The 14,774-nt window shown below is 42.4% G+C and overlaps 1 protein-coding gene across 2 annotated transcripts in view; it reads left to right on the top strand.

The window, feature by feature from the left end:
* The window catches only part of map3k3 (mitogen-activated protein kinase kinase kinase 3), a 38,203-nt gene that overhangs the window by 1,051 nt on the left and 22,378 nt on the right, over positions 1 to 14,774 (top strand). Inside the window, exons 2-3 of one of the 2 annotated variants that reach the window (XM_072693281.1) lie at positions 1,264 to 1,662; positions 11,386 to 11,472. In XM_072693281.1, the coding sequence (XP_072549382.1) occupies positions 11,469 to 11,472 (4 nt within the window). In that variant the 5' untranslated portion in view covers positions 1,264 to 1,662; positions 11,386 to 11,468. Of the gene's footprint in view, positions 1 to 7; positions 1,663 to 11,385; positions 11,473 to 14,774 lie in introns of those variants that run through there. The other variant, XM_072693282.1, reaches the window with a different exon arrangement.

Raw genomic sequence — 14,774 nt, 5'->3', positions numbered from 1 at the left:
GTGAGTCATGGACGTTTGATCAACGTTACCGCTGCTGAGCACGCTCCGGTTTTCTCAGATTATCCAGTTTTGGTCTAAAACGACCCAAAAAGACCCCCAACCACAGATCCAGACCCAGACCCAGTCCCAGGCTGGCAGCAGCAGCAGTAGTAGCTCGCTGTTGGAGAGGAGAGCTGCTTGGGTAAGTAAGGTCTTGCAGGAGGGGAACACAGCCAGGGTCTGCCAGGCTTCCCTCTGTGCATTCATAGGGATGCACGATAATATCAGACTGAGAAAATCGAGATGATCGAGATAATCGACTTGATCAATATTTCTAAGCGATATTTTAATGTCTGTTGTCACACAGATCAGAAAAGTTTTTCATGTCATATATGTTTTTATTTATGCAGCGTCAGAAGATGCATCCAGCTGCAGATGTGCACATGCTCATCACATAAGATTGGACTCTCTGGAGGAGCTAGATGTAAACCTAATGGCCTAAGTGCCTAATGCATGGTGTGGACTAGAGGGGTGCAAAGCCCCCTTCCCCAACCCACCCGTCCCCCCTAGCTCTGGAGTGATGGTGGTGCTGCATCCAGTACTTTTGGGATGAGCTGGAGGGTTTGAGGGGGGGTGAGGGAGTGGGTGAGGGTGGTAATCATCATCATTCAACATCCTTATCTACCTAACTGATGCTCTTCTCGCTGAATGCAATCAAATCCTCACGGCAATATGCCGCCAAAATCAATGCTCCTAGAAAGCCTTCCTCCCTGGAAACAATGCATGAGCTGGTGTCTGAATACTTTTGTCCATATAGTGTGTGTATGTTTACATAAGTGTAAATAGTGTATAAGCAACACAATATGCTGTATTTTGGGAATATTGTGGCTGTTGTAAGTTCAAGATCTGCATGTTATAAAGAGAATAATTAATAATGTTGTTAAAGAGCAGATCATATTGCATAAAAGTCACTGTACTGTGTGATGATTTCGCCTAGTATTTTTCTGCTGTGGATAGGTTTTTAAATCGGCCACTACTGGTGCATTTTGTGTGCTTATCAAAATGACATGGAAAATATTGTGTACCACATCGCACCCCCCCAGCACTGGCCCACAGTTCCCACACTAAATAGCTCACAATATTATATGGAGACTTTTTGATTTTGCGACACGGCGGCAACCTGAATTTGCAGCTTGTCATGCCCCAAATCCCAGAAAATGAAGCTAGGCAAGTTATGTAATAACAGTCTTCTGGTAATAATCATGTGTTCTTCATTGTGGTCAGTTTGTGCACAGCTACGATGAGAAGAAGACGGCGGCTTCCATGCTCCAGAAAAGTGCCGGACCAAGTGCGTGGAGAAGCTTCCTTCCCAGCAACATCATGAAATGACAGCAGGCCCGTAGGAAAAGCCTCAACCGTCCACTCTTGCTCGCTCTTTCTGGACCAAATCTCTCTCCATGGTGGTGCTGGAGGCCGCAGGCCGAAGAGGCTGCCCCCAGGGGCCCGGCGCCCAGGCAGCGGTTTAGCGATGGCATGATTTATTTGTCCACTTCACTACAGGAACGGAGAGGCAGGATTTCTGGGGACAGCATTGCTGAACTAAGCCAGGTTCCGTTTCTTGAAACATTATTTTGTGAAGCTCGAGGCAGAGAGAAGAGGAGGAACACTGCACCGTCAGTTCAGGTGAGGAAGCATCTGAATCAGCTGCGGTTGATCACACAAATCCACGACAGGTTGGTTGAGGGGTGTTAAAGCAAACACGAGTGAATGACAGTTGCTAATACCAGCTTGCGTAAGAAGGCATCAGGTCCAAAACACGTCCAACATCTCTATAGAACTGCAGCATCTATCAGCAAAGCAACTGAAGTTTGTCTGTCTTCTTCTCTTTTTTGGGTTATTTTGGTCTAAAATTAAAATAATAAAATTAGCAATTATAATATTTTATGAATTAATGACTAAAACCAGACTAATGCTTGAGCTACACTATATATAGACAAAAGTTTTGGGACACCTGCTCATTCATGCTCACCTGCTTTTGTTGGAGTCACTGTCTCTACTGTCCAGGGAAGGAGGCTTTTTACTAGCTTTTGGAGCTGGAGCATTACTGTGAGAATTTGATGGCATTCAGTGAAAAGAGCGTTAATGAGCTCAGGATGTTGGAAGATCACCACCCCACCTCATCATCCCAATATACCAGATAATATTGTTCTTCCACTGCTCCACAGCTCAATGCTAGGGGCTTTATACCCCCTTTAGCCCACGCTTAGCATTAGACATGCCAGTAGGTTCATGTTTATCTGCACCAGAGAGTCTTATTGTATTGGCAGGACTAAGACTAGTGGGAGCAGAATAAAGTAGCCGAATGCATTCATTAGAGGGGGTGTTCACAAACATTTGGACATATAGTGCATATACACACAAAAAGAGATGCTCGTTAGTTGCTCGTCTTGTGAAGAGCTTCGACTTTACATTTGAAGGAAGAAATGTCAGATCGGTATCCGATACTTTAGATTTCAGTATCGTTTTCAATAGGAAGACTGGGATCTCTAAATCAGAATTCCCCCCTGACTTTTTCCCGCATTGGATATGAGTAACCGTCTTTTGTTGCCTCTCAGCTGGAGGTAAAATAATAAAATTGAAATAAAAAAATTACTTACTCACATAAAATAACAAATAATCCGTCTGGAACTAAGAATGCCCTCCGTACGAGCGCTTTTTAAAACACTGGGGTGGCGCCACCCTAGTTTTCATTTAGTTTTAATTTAAGGCCATTTATGTTTAAGGACAAAAATCTGGCCTCTAAATTCAGAGTTGAGTCAAACCCACAAACAGAACCAATCAAAATCTTGATGTGAGCTTGGGGGCGGATCATTTCTCAAACAGCAAAACCTCTATATTGTATTAGGTGTATAGATCAGTCAACATCAAGACTTACTGACAGCCTAAAGAAGCATAAGGACAACCTTATGACTTTGGTGTGCAGCTCCACACTGAGACGTTAGGAAAGTGGCATTCTGAAGTCTTACCATGTTTAATGGTTGTTATCCCCTGTTACATTCATCTGATTGATCTAGAAGATCATAAGATTAAAAGAAGCCAACTGTAGTTTAAACCATCGCCAGTGGACCAGTGTCTACAGATAACTCAAACTGCATTTATTAACAGGCCGGTGTGTTTAGGTGATCCTGGGCTGCTGTATATAAGACATATATTTTTCTGTAGTGCTAATCCTGATAGATTTAGTCTCAGTTTTGTCTTTTTACGTACATTTAGAAAACAGAGAGCCCAGAATTTCCATATCAGTGCATTTCTGATGTTAAGCATACTCCTAATGATGAGCACACTTTATTACCCCACTGCATTACCTCAGAGCTAACGTCTTCTTGTCCAGCTTTAACAGGTGTGTTTATAGTTTTGTTTCTGACCAAGACCATTAGTCCACAGCTGGACCGCACATGGGCAGATGCTTATCTGTGTCTTAGGGGGAAATTGCTGTTCTGGATCTTGTGAGAATTACTGCAGTTTTTAACTGGACTAATAAGTACAATACAAGGGGTGAAAGGGGCGATGATTATAGATCTGAGATTGAATGGGATAATAATAATAATAATAATCATAATAATGATTTATAATTCATGTTCATCAGGTTGCTTCCTGGTAGCAGTGTAATACTATGGCACCTTGTCCTAACAACAGGTGTGCAGTCAAATGTAATACTGTATTGTAATGCACAGCCTTTTCGACTGTCCACACTGAAAACATCAGTTCAAAATATCCACAAATTACAGACCTACTAGCTAATGACTCAAAATTTTAACATGAAAAGTGATGGCTGTGTTGTCTTCAGTATAAACGTGCCACGAATTATCACAGAAATCAACCTACCTGACTACTCTGGATAGATGATGCTGATAAACCCTGGTATGTTCACAATGGTAGTTTCTACAGGAAAAAGCCTGTCTTTTCCCATTTAAACATTGTATGTAAGCTCACACATCTTTACTGTCATAATATACGTCAGTTTTATAGGCCCTAAAATAGAACCCTGTGGGATGCCACAAAATGACTATATAATAGTTTTCGCTCTAGGATTAGTAACTAACCTGGGGTTTACAGAGTTACCTTTTAGTGGATGTCAATGTAAAACGATTTTATTCCAAGTTCTTTTGGAGCGTTTCTATTGTTCGAAAAGTGGAAAACAGTAAAAATAGAGAGACAACATGTTAATTATACCATTATACTGTTGTTTTCTTTTAGAAAAGGTAGGGGGTGACTCATACAGCTCCCATTTCTCCACCTTATGGATCAGTTCCTGTTTTGTTAAGGTGAAACATCAGTGCGGTGTTACGTGACACGTCAAAAATATACACAGGGTGTTTGTGAAAAAGAAAAAGAAAAAGGGCTTGGCCCATCACTCTCTGATGCTCGTGATGACTGGTGTAGACAGCTTTGTTGATTATAATGAGATTGGTCTGGTTTGTTGTTTTTGGTGTTGTCGTCACTCCCTCGCTGTGCTTGCTGTTGGACAAGGTGTTAAAGTAACACTAGACAGATCAACAAGAATTACTGTTGGAGCCATGATTGGATTATGATGGGAGGCCAAACGGACCATATGAGGAGTCCACAATGTGGAGTACCACATTGCAGTTTAGCAAGTGAGCTCACTAAAGAACTTTGCATGATATACCTACGTCTATTCCTCATCACCTACGTGGGCATGGTCTCCGTGTTCTTGACAAAAGTTTGTTTTTACGCTGTGAACAAACCAAATCGTGGTCCAGTTTGATTCTGACTGAATTTTTAGGAGTTCTTTTTCATATTTCTGCTTTGTGTTTACAGGGGCTTTAAGTTATACAAGTGAGAAGCACAAGTCTGGGACCACCAACAGATTCTGTGGTCTGTGTTTAAGAGGTTAAAAAGCTGCTTTGAAGGTTTTTCAAGGTTTTTTCTTCCTGGTGGAGAAGCTTGATTTGTCAGCGTGTTTATTGCCAACGCCAGTATCCATAAATTGGTCAGTGCCAGATCGGAAACATGGCGCGGAGTGAAAATGAAAGCTAAAGACAGTATTTATTTATTTATACCAGTTTAGAAAGAGTCCCTGAAAAGGTGGATCAAAGAACATTGCAGAAGCATTACCGTAGCCTTGCTGCCTACTGCTCGTCTCAGATGGTCAAATCTCATTGTGAAAATGTGTTTTACCCAGAGTATGGTTTTCATAATTCATCATTTCTGCTGCTCTGGGGCAGCTTACAACTTTTAAAGAAGAAAGAAAATCACGTCTTGTTTGTGTCTAGCAGGACTGCTGATTTGAACCAGCCTTCTGAACTTTTAAGCTGACAGGAACCTTTTAGTTGAGCTCCTTCAGGGCCTGGGGAACTCCAGCTGGGAGTTTCTATAAGACTGGACTCTGAACCCCACCATCTGTAGCAGGCCTCAGCCGCAGGACCACAGCTACAGCTGGGAAAAAGCAACTCTAGACTAAACACCTGAGAGCTGGAGGGAAAGGGAGAGAAGAAGGAGAAAATGTGAAATCTGTGAGATTCCAGCTAGTGCTATGAAGGGGATACAAGCAAAACAAAGCTGTTGCAGATGACAGGGTCAGGACCTACGGATGGTCCACTGCTTGGGCCAAATTCCACACATTTCTGCAGGAAGGTAATTAGGATCAGGGGAGCAGGACTGTGAAGGAAGTGGGGGGGGTCAGCCAGACCGAAAGGGAAAGTAAGACCGCAAGAAAGGTTAGACAGGTCAGAACCTTAAAACGTCTGGAGCCGTTTTGTGTTACTTTGTGTCGGTTTAAGAAGACATACTGTCCTGTACTTGTCTTGTTTGTCAGTTGGACAGAAATCCAGTAGTCAGTAGTGTGGCATGGTTAAAGATGGGTCTGCATTACTTTGTATGGATGCACAATAATATTGGGATTATATTAGTATCGGCAGACATGCTTCAGTTAATATCACAGTTAATATACCCTGCTTTTTTGTTGGAGCATTCAGCGACAGGTGTTGGTGAGGTCAGTATGTTAGATAATCACCACCCCACCTCAGCACTATCCATCTTTCCTGCTCCACAGCTGGGGGGCTTTAAACCCCTCTAGCCCACACCTGGCATTAGACATGGTGCTGCTAGGTTAGTGTTTATCTACTTTAACCAGTCTTATTCCATTGGCAGTACTTCTCTACTGGGATTAGGCAAGCCGTGTAGGTGCATTTGCACATATGTGTCAGCTGCTGAATGCATTTTTAAGACGGGGTGTCCACAAACATTCGGACATGTAGTGTAGGTCAAACATGGGGTCAGAAAAGTCGGAGATAGGGTTTTTGCGTGACTGAGGTGACTTGTGGGGTCTTTGAACATCTTGTACAGCTCACTGTTTTAACAGAGGTTTACTGGTAAACCAGCTGTGTATCTGGTCTGGTCTGGTCTTCCCAATAAACATCTCTAATTGTGTCACGAAGGCTGTCGTTGCCTGCAACGCTGTCATTGTATATGAAGTCTTTAGATAATTCGTACACAGGGCTCCCCCCACATGGGTGGTTATGTAAGAAATTACATTTGCATTTGGTTTACATTCAATATCAGCAGGTCTGAAGCTTCAGTTTGATTTGCTTTCAGAGTAATGAAGCCCAGCAGATTCAGGTTTCCAGGATATGAATCGTTTTATGTGAATTCCACAATGCCAGAGTTAATTTTGCGTGACGTTATGCGTACCAGTGCTAGATCAAAGGTCTGAGTGTGGTGTTCTCTGGCAGGAATGACGGGGACAGCATAGAGCATGTTGCTTCTGCTTGTGGCATTGTGGCTGAGAAAATGACCGGCCTCGAGGAACGAAGCATTGGAGAGTGAGGAAGTAATGCAGTCAGTGTTCTACAGTCGAGCACAGTTTACATCACCTCAGTAGCTCGATATTTCCGCTTCTGCTTCACCCACAAATGCAAAGCACGCTCTGTCAGAGGTAACATCATCCTTGGCGAGGTTAACTGTGGTGGCCGGCTACATGGCGTATGCGTGCATGTGTGTGATCGGGGGTCGGATGTAGCTATTTCTGAAATGCCATCTGTGCTCTGTACTTCAGCAAGTTGTCCAACTGTCAGGATTACCACAACGCTGTTATACACACAGATGGATTCAGTTGGTCCACTTGGGTGGCACTTGGTACTCTGCTGTAGTTCTCGTTTCCTGAAAGCTTCAATAGCTTAGCTCTTAGAAGTCTGGAGTTGATGTTGGTGGATTTGCTGTGCTTTTGAATATGTAAATATTGTGTGTGTATACCAGTTGCATAGTATGAGTTACTACTCTATACATCCACTTTACATTGTGTGGTAAAATATAAGGGAAGTGTGGGACTTCCCATCAGCAGCCGGACCCTGAGAGAGCGAGACCAGTTAAAAAAGGTAAAGGTAAAGGTGCAAGTGCAGGTCCGCACTGGCGTCCGCTAGCCGGTGTATCACAGCTGGGGAGCCATGTGGAGGAGACATGATAGTCTTCACCCTCCTAATGTTGAGGGCATTGCTATAAATAGAGGAAGTTCACACAAAATAAATTATTTAAATTATTTATAATAAATAATTTGCTGCAGTTTGTAGAAACAGTTGGAATCCAGCCACCAAAACATATAGGAGCTCACTGTTTTGTCAATGTGACGCTCTGAAAACAGGTGGGGGGAAAACAAGCCCACCGTAGTTGCGAGTTTAGTGTCATGCTAAAAAGGGAAAGCAAGCAAACCTGGATGAGACAGTCTACTAAATGTGCCTGAAAACTGTGGAAAACACTCCTAAGACCATTCACTCGACTCTTGGCTCTCAGAAGAGAGACAGGTGTGATCTGAGCCTCAGTTAGCTGTTTCCTGGCTACACATCACTGTTCATGGACCATGGTTTCTCTTTGGTAATTTGGTTGGATTGCTGTCGAGTCCAACTGTCAAGTTTAACTTGAGCAGATAATCGCTTGTTTTATTCCCAGTTTGTCTCTCAGTCCGATTGAAGGAGGCGTGTTCCAGCAGGAAAATCCTTACTTCAAATCTTTCTACTAGACAGCAGAGACAGTTACTCCAACACAGGCAGGATAAACAATTTTTAATACCATTGATTTTAGGAAAAACAGTGAATGAGCAGGTGTCCCAATACTTTTGTCCATATAGTGCATATGAGACACATTTGATGATGTTCGGATGAAGCTGGACCACAGCACTAAATCTGCACTTTATTCACTTCACTGCATTTGTAACCCTTTGGAAACCCTGGTGAATATAGTCCCAGTCTCTACATCTGTACAGATTTGAATTATAATAAAATCTCCTCTTCTGCTTCTTGCAAACATGGTTGTGATACTGAATGGAAATTTAAAATCTGCACTTTTGATTTAATAGGTCTAATATTTTGTCATTATGCATAACTCCTCAAATACAGGCTTGTCACCTAAGGGCTAATTAATTATTATTCAGTAACAACATGGAAAGTAATGCAAACTAGCTGAGCTTTTATTAAATTATAGGGGTAAGAAATAGAAGGCTGCCTGGGGCTCCTGGACTGAGCTGTGTATTTGTATGTTTGCACTTATAGCAACATTTATGTAGCCACTTGTAAAAAATAGCTTCAGAGTCATGTTGAAGCTCCACTGGCTATAACACGGAGAATGGCCTCTCCACATTGCCACTCCAGGCCGGAACGCTGCTATGGCACTACGAGACCTCTCTCCAGAAGTGCATAATGCTGCGTAGTCCGAGTCATAGTAGTGTAAAATCAAAACAGTCAGTGTACTCTGATTGGTTTAATTATAAGTGTGTTTCAATCCAAACTGTGTGTAATAAGCTTGAAGGCTCACTTGGGAAAAAAATACAGCGCATCCAACAACAAGGACAGCTTCAGTCATGTTCTTTTATACAGTGACATTGAGGCTCAAGCTTCGAAAAGGCGAAGAGAAACCAGGCTGTATCCCAAAAGAATGCTTGTAAATGAATAACGCTCAGTGCAGTCAGCCTTACTCTTACCCAGCCTGTCCTGCATGACTGCAAATAAAACTGCACGAGCGAACACATGACCTCATTCCTTGTTATTAGTTGGAACTTGATTGCTCTTGCATTTTCGTCAAACTTAGATCACTGATCCATCGTGTTTCAGCTCTGTTTCTCTGTTGTGTTTGCTGCTCTGTAGTGATTTCAGAGGCTGCCGTGCAGTGTTGATGGAGCCCAGTGCAGAAACCAAGGCAGGTCAAGCCATTAGCGATGACAGTCTCTCAGTAGCTCCAAGGCCAGCTCTTAAAGGTCACTGTCTACACGGGACAGAGCTGTAATCGACGCAAAGGTCACTGAAATAATCCTGCAGGATCATTAGACTAGGAATCTCTCAGTAACACACCTGGACTCTGTTGTTCAGAGTGTGCAGAATAACTAGACGGCGGTCTCGGCATGTTGATTGAGTCTTTATATTGGCCCTTTTTCAAACACATGGACTTTTCTGCTGTTAAGAATTTTAGTTTATGGAATTTTGAAAATATTACTCTCTTCATATTTACAGGGGAGTTATACCATGGCCCTGGGAAGGCTTTACAGCTGCACCGGGCCGAGGAACCGAAAACTGAAAGCTTTTTTCTAAATGGCAAATATTTTTCTCTTGCTGGATGTATTGTGCCAGGTTTCTCCATGCCAGCAAAGCTCGAGTTTCAGCTCTTTTCCAGCTCAGACGTTCCGGTCTCTCACGCATACACACACACACACACACACACATGCGCACGTATGCAGTGCTGTTACACTTGGGCTCAGATCCTGAAAACCGTTTAAATGCTGTGTGTGTGTTTGTTTTCTTTGTTTTTGTTGCATGCATTTTGCGTGTTATCAATCTGTACTCTCACCAGGGTATCGCCAGGGCTGTAATCCAAATAGATCCAAATAGATCCCCGCCTTATTAGTATATAGGAAGAACGGCCAGAACAAGGTCTGTACCAAGGTTGATGATTTGTTACATTGTAAACATCCGATCTCGTTAGGTTTGGTTTCACATCATCACCTTTGTGGTCTCCCAGTACTCTTAATTGGTTTATAGACAGTGGTGTTGTTAATTTGATGGGTCGTCTTTCTCTGAAAAAAAAAAAATGAATGAACAGATTGATTGATTGATTGATTTCCACTAAACTGCTGATTTTACAGCATAGCTGCCAGCTGGACCAACGTTAAAATCATCCCCATGGGCTCCTGGTGCTCATTTGTACTTCTATTGCACTTCTTTTTCTACTTCTAATGTTTAATGAGTGCCGAAAACCTGCCTCAACTTCCTGAAAATGGTTTGAAAAGTCAGAACCATCTGCATTTTCACACTGCAAACCAACCAAACCATGGGTCAGTTTTAATCTGGGCCGTGACCACCACTTTTGGATTGACCAGATTTTGGGAATTTGTTCCGAGGTTCCCTTTTACTTGCTATTTTGGCTCGGACCAAACTGAAAGCACCCTAAGTAGCGGTACAAACACAAATTCGGACACTTCCCTATCATAAACAAAAATGTGGGTGGCAGAGCCATGTTTAAATCTGCACACACTCACCTAAACTTCACGCAAACGTAATTCCGAATTAAAGTCAGCAAAAGCGTTCAGCTGTTCATGGAGTAATCTTTGACTGTTATGTTGCTGAGCAACCTAAACCTACTGTTAACAAAATACATGGGAAAGTATGTTAAATTCATGGCATCCAGTGGCTCATAACTATGACTTGCAGTGCATTCTGGTCCACGTTCAGCTCATGTAGTAGAAATGACCAGATTGTAGTGACCTCAGAATCACGCTCAAATTCCACTTTACGATTCAGACAATTCAAATCATACTCAATTGTGCCCTAAACCCTAAATAGGGATCAATTTCTGTCACCAGCCAGGCATGTATGATGTCAGAAGATGAGTTCATTGAAGTCTTTTTCTTCTAGAGACCCAATATGTTGATTTGTGATTCTTACAGTGGACCAGAATTGTCCAGCAGACCTTTGACTGATTGTATTCCATTATGTGAGCGGTTCTTTATGAAAATCAAGAGACACACCTCTGGGAATAGTCTTACCCTCCCCTCACCTTCTAATTAGTGTTAGGTCAAATAAACAGAGAAGAAAGGCAACTTGGTAAAGCCCTACAAGAGCACTGTTAGTCTTTCGTTATCCATTATGGTGATTATAATGATAGTGGAGTGCCATGATAACAGAGCTGTATATTTGAAGAGGAGATGAAGATGATTATGACGACAGTGGGTTGTTTGATTAGTAATTGCAAGGAGAGCTAATGGATGAGCTGTGCTTTGGTTTATTGTTTGAAGTTGGTGTTATTACAGATCATTAAATGCTGTTAAATAGCGATTCTGTTTATTTGAACGGGGAGCTGTGATGGTGAGCGTGATCATGACTAACATCTGCACGGTCTCCTTTGCAGGCTGTTGATGGGTGGTGCTAGACGACCACGTGTGTGAAGACTCCAAATCGTAATACAGAAGAGGACAGACGCACACCGCAAAAATGAGTAAGTTCCTTTAGATTTTATTATTTTCCTGGAAAGGTGGTTAATATACAGTAGTACATTACTGCATGCATTCTGGGCACAGGTATGTGACCTTGCTTCCCTCAGCGTTCGTCAGGATAAGCAGTTCTGAGAAACATCCAGATTCTGATTTGGAAACCTGAGAAAAATGTTACTGTTGGAACAATTCAAGAGCTTGCATTATTAGATTAGATTCGATTCGATTAGATTAGATAATCATTTATATTAGATTAGGTTATGAATCATTTATTACCTTATATTGTTGGAAAAAAAAATATTTTCAAAAGGTGTCCAGATTAATAAAATGTCAATTATTTCCTTTTAATATTCACATGTATTTGTCAGGTTTAGTAGGACAGTGCCCAGACAGGATCAACAGAACTGTAAATGAGCCACAGTTAAGCTTGGATGGTATTAAATGTTCAAGGAGTTCTTATTTAATTGTTAAATAAGCAAGTAAGGTTATTTTATCTCTTTATATCTTGGGCATGTCTCTCTTTTTCTCACTCTTCCTCAATCTTCTCACTCTGAAATACCTGTTGTCTATTGTTTTCACCAGACTTAGTGCTGATGCACATTTCTACACATTTTCTAGCCAGATGTCACCTTACGTTTAGTCACAATTCAGTTTACACTGCAGTTTGGACCTCACAGTTTAGTATGGGTTCGGTACCAACCCTTAATTTATTTTCATTGATTTAAGCAAACAGTCGTGCACATTACAGTTGGTTCCACTTAGTGTGTTATAGCGCTCCCCTGAGGTTGTCAGTGCAGCCTGTAATGTGCTAAGCAGTAAATTGTAAAAGTTAGCATGTTCAGTGTGTTTTCACACACCGTGCAACTGTCACACAACGCTGACACACCTTCCGAATGAGGTCCACCATTAATTAATGAGTTGAAAAAAGATGGCAAAAGGTCAGAATATCAGAAACACTTATTCTTTTCAGACATTGCACTGCAAACAGAACAGTGAGAGATAAAGAATAAAGAAAGAACAGAGAACTGGACATTTGGGGCAGGACTAGTCTTAATTCCTTTCTGGGAAACCAGCCCATAGAGGCAGAGAGATGTTGGAGGAGGGGAAAGGGAAGAGCCAATAAGACTACAGTTACTATAGCAATACTTCTTAATCCACTACGATTCCCACAATACCATGCAGATCCAACGGCTTACTGCTTAAGGCTTCCGGGTGGAACTCGCGCCTGGAAATTTGTCCGCAGTGTCGACGCTTCGTGCATAGCATGTATTCTCTGGATAACTGGGCACACTGAGGCATGACGTCCCTACCACAACGGTTCACCGTTACACCCCTAGAATCTCTCTCAAACACTACCTATATAAGAGTTTTTTTGCTGTGGGTGGTAGAACTTGCTTTAAACACTGGGAAAGCATCAGGAGGTGGAGGAGGAGGGAGAAAATCAGAAAATCAAAAGTTCATCAGAAAAGTCAGATCCTGAACGCTGATTAAGGTGGTGGTTATGATGGCAGCTAGCTGTATGAAGCATTAGTTTATCTACATCACACACAGTCTTGCTTGCCCTGCAGTAATTTTACTGCCGTCTGGATGAGAGAGTTTTTTATTTATCACTGAGGAGACTGGAAAAGTTTATTACAGGCGCCCCTCTCATAAACTAATCCAGTCCAAGTATGGCTTCAGTCCAATAACCTAATTTTAATCTTATGTCTCTCGTCAGGTGTTAAAAGGCAGCCTAAAATAGCTTGAGTTTAAAGTCGTCTGTTTTAAAGTCGTCTGACTTTTTGACATAATGTGAATCGGGCAGTTGGTTTTTACATTGTGTTAAAATGTCATGATAAATGGACCAATGGAAATGCACCAAAATGACTTGGAATAAAATCGTTTTACATTAATTTCCATTGAAAGTTGAGAATGTTTTACCCTTCTCCTGTAAAGACGCCATTTTTGGACAAATGTTTGCATGACAGTGATGATATGGGGATGAGAAGGCTCCACACTACTGTACTACGGAGAAACTGCAATAGTGATGTGAAGAAAAGCTTTGCAGCAGTAAAAATGCCAGAGGAAGAAAGCGAGAGAGATTACTGATGCACACTCGGTGCTGTTGGCTTGCTCGTGTGTACTGGACCCAGCTGCAGGTTTGCTGGTTAGATGAGGCTTCTCCGGTTCTCTCTCTCCGGAGGTGTGTGAAGTCAGTCCAAGCTACACAGTGGGAATATTTTCCCTCCGTGAACGAGCGAAGCCAAGACACAGCTCACGCTCACACTTCAAACATGAGAACAAAGATCGCAAAAACATGGCAATCTCTCTCTCTCACAGGCTCCGTTACACTGGCACAAACTCACTGTGTCTGAATGACCGTGTGTGTGTGTGTGTGTGTGTGTGTGTGTGTGTGTGTGTGCATGCAGGCACTTATTTAGACAGCAGTTACAAAATCTTTCCTTGGCATTTTTCACTGTTTGCAGCTGAGAGTCGGTCTTATTCATTATCACTCTAACGAGTAACTTCACACACACCGCATGAAGACGCTGAGCTGAAACGTCTCAGATGATACACTGCTGCTGCTGAAGCCTTAGCGAGGTTGTTACCTTTGTTTGCCGGTCATTTATGTCAATGAATTGAGATTATCAATTGCATTGAGATTACAGCCTGTGTTGACAGCTTTAAGCTTTAATACATAAAATAAGACTAAATCCATGAGCACTGATGTAGAGTTGGTCCACCCCCTTTGCAGCTCTAACGGCTTTCACTTTTTTGGCAAGGCTTTCTACAAGAATGTGGTAGTGTGTCTTTGGGAAGTTTTTATCATTCCTCCAGAAGAGCATTTGTGAGGTCAGACACTGATGTTTGGTGAGAGGGCCTGGCTCGCAATCTGCGTTTAAGCTCATCCCAAAGGTGTTAAGTGGGTTGGAGGTCAAGGCTCTGTCAACTGGGCCAGTCAAGTTCTTCCACACCAAACTCACCCAACCATACCTTTACGGGCCTTGCTTTGGGCCTTGCTTTGTAAGTTGAAGACCTACAGTTGTCTAAAATGTCTTGCTAAAGCATTAAGATTTCCGTTCACTGGAACTAAGGGGGCCCATAGGCCAACCCCTGAAATACCACCCCATAGCATTATCCCTCCTCCACCAAACTTTACAGTTGGCACCGTGTGGTCAGGCAGATAACTGAAGTTTTCCTGGCTTTCACCAAAAACAGACCTCTCAATCAGAGTGCCAGATGACCCTGCAGAACACATTCCCACTGCTCCAGAGTTCAGTGGCGTCCAGCCGACGCTTGGCATTGTGCTTGGTGACGTAAGGCTTGC

The sequence above is a fragment of the Salminus brasiliensis genome, chromosome 12 (genome assembly GCF_030463535.1).
Source record: "Salminus brasiliensis chromosome 12, fSalBra1.hap2, whole genome shotgun sequence".
NCBI classification, from domain to species: domain Eukaryota; kingdom Metazoa; phylum Chordata; class Actinopteri; order Characiformes; family Bryconidae; genus Salminus; species Salminus brasiliensis.
Note: the sequence above shows the minus strand (reverse complement) of the source record. Positions and strands in the feature narration are given on the sequence as shown.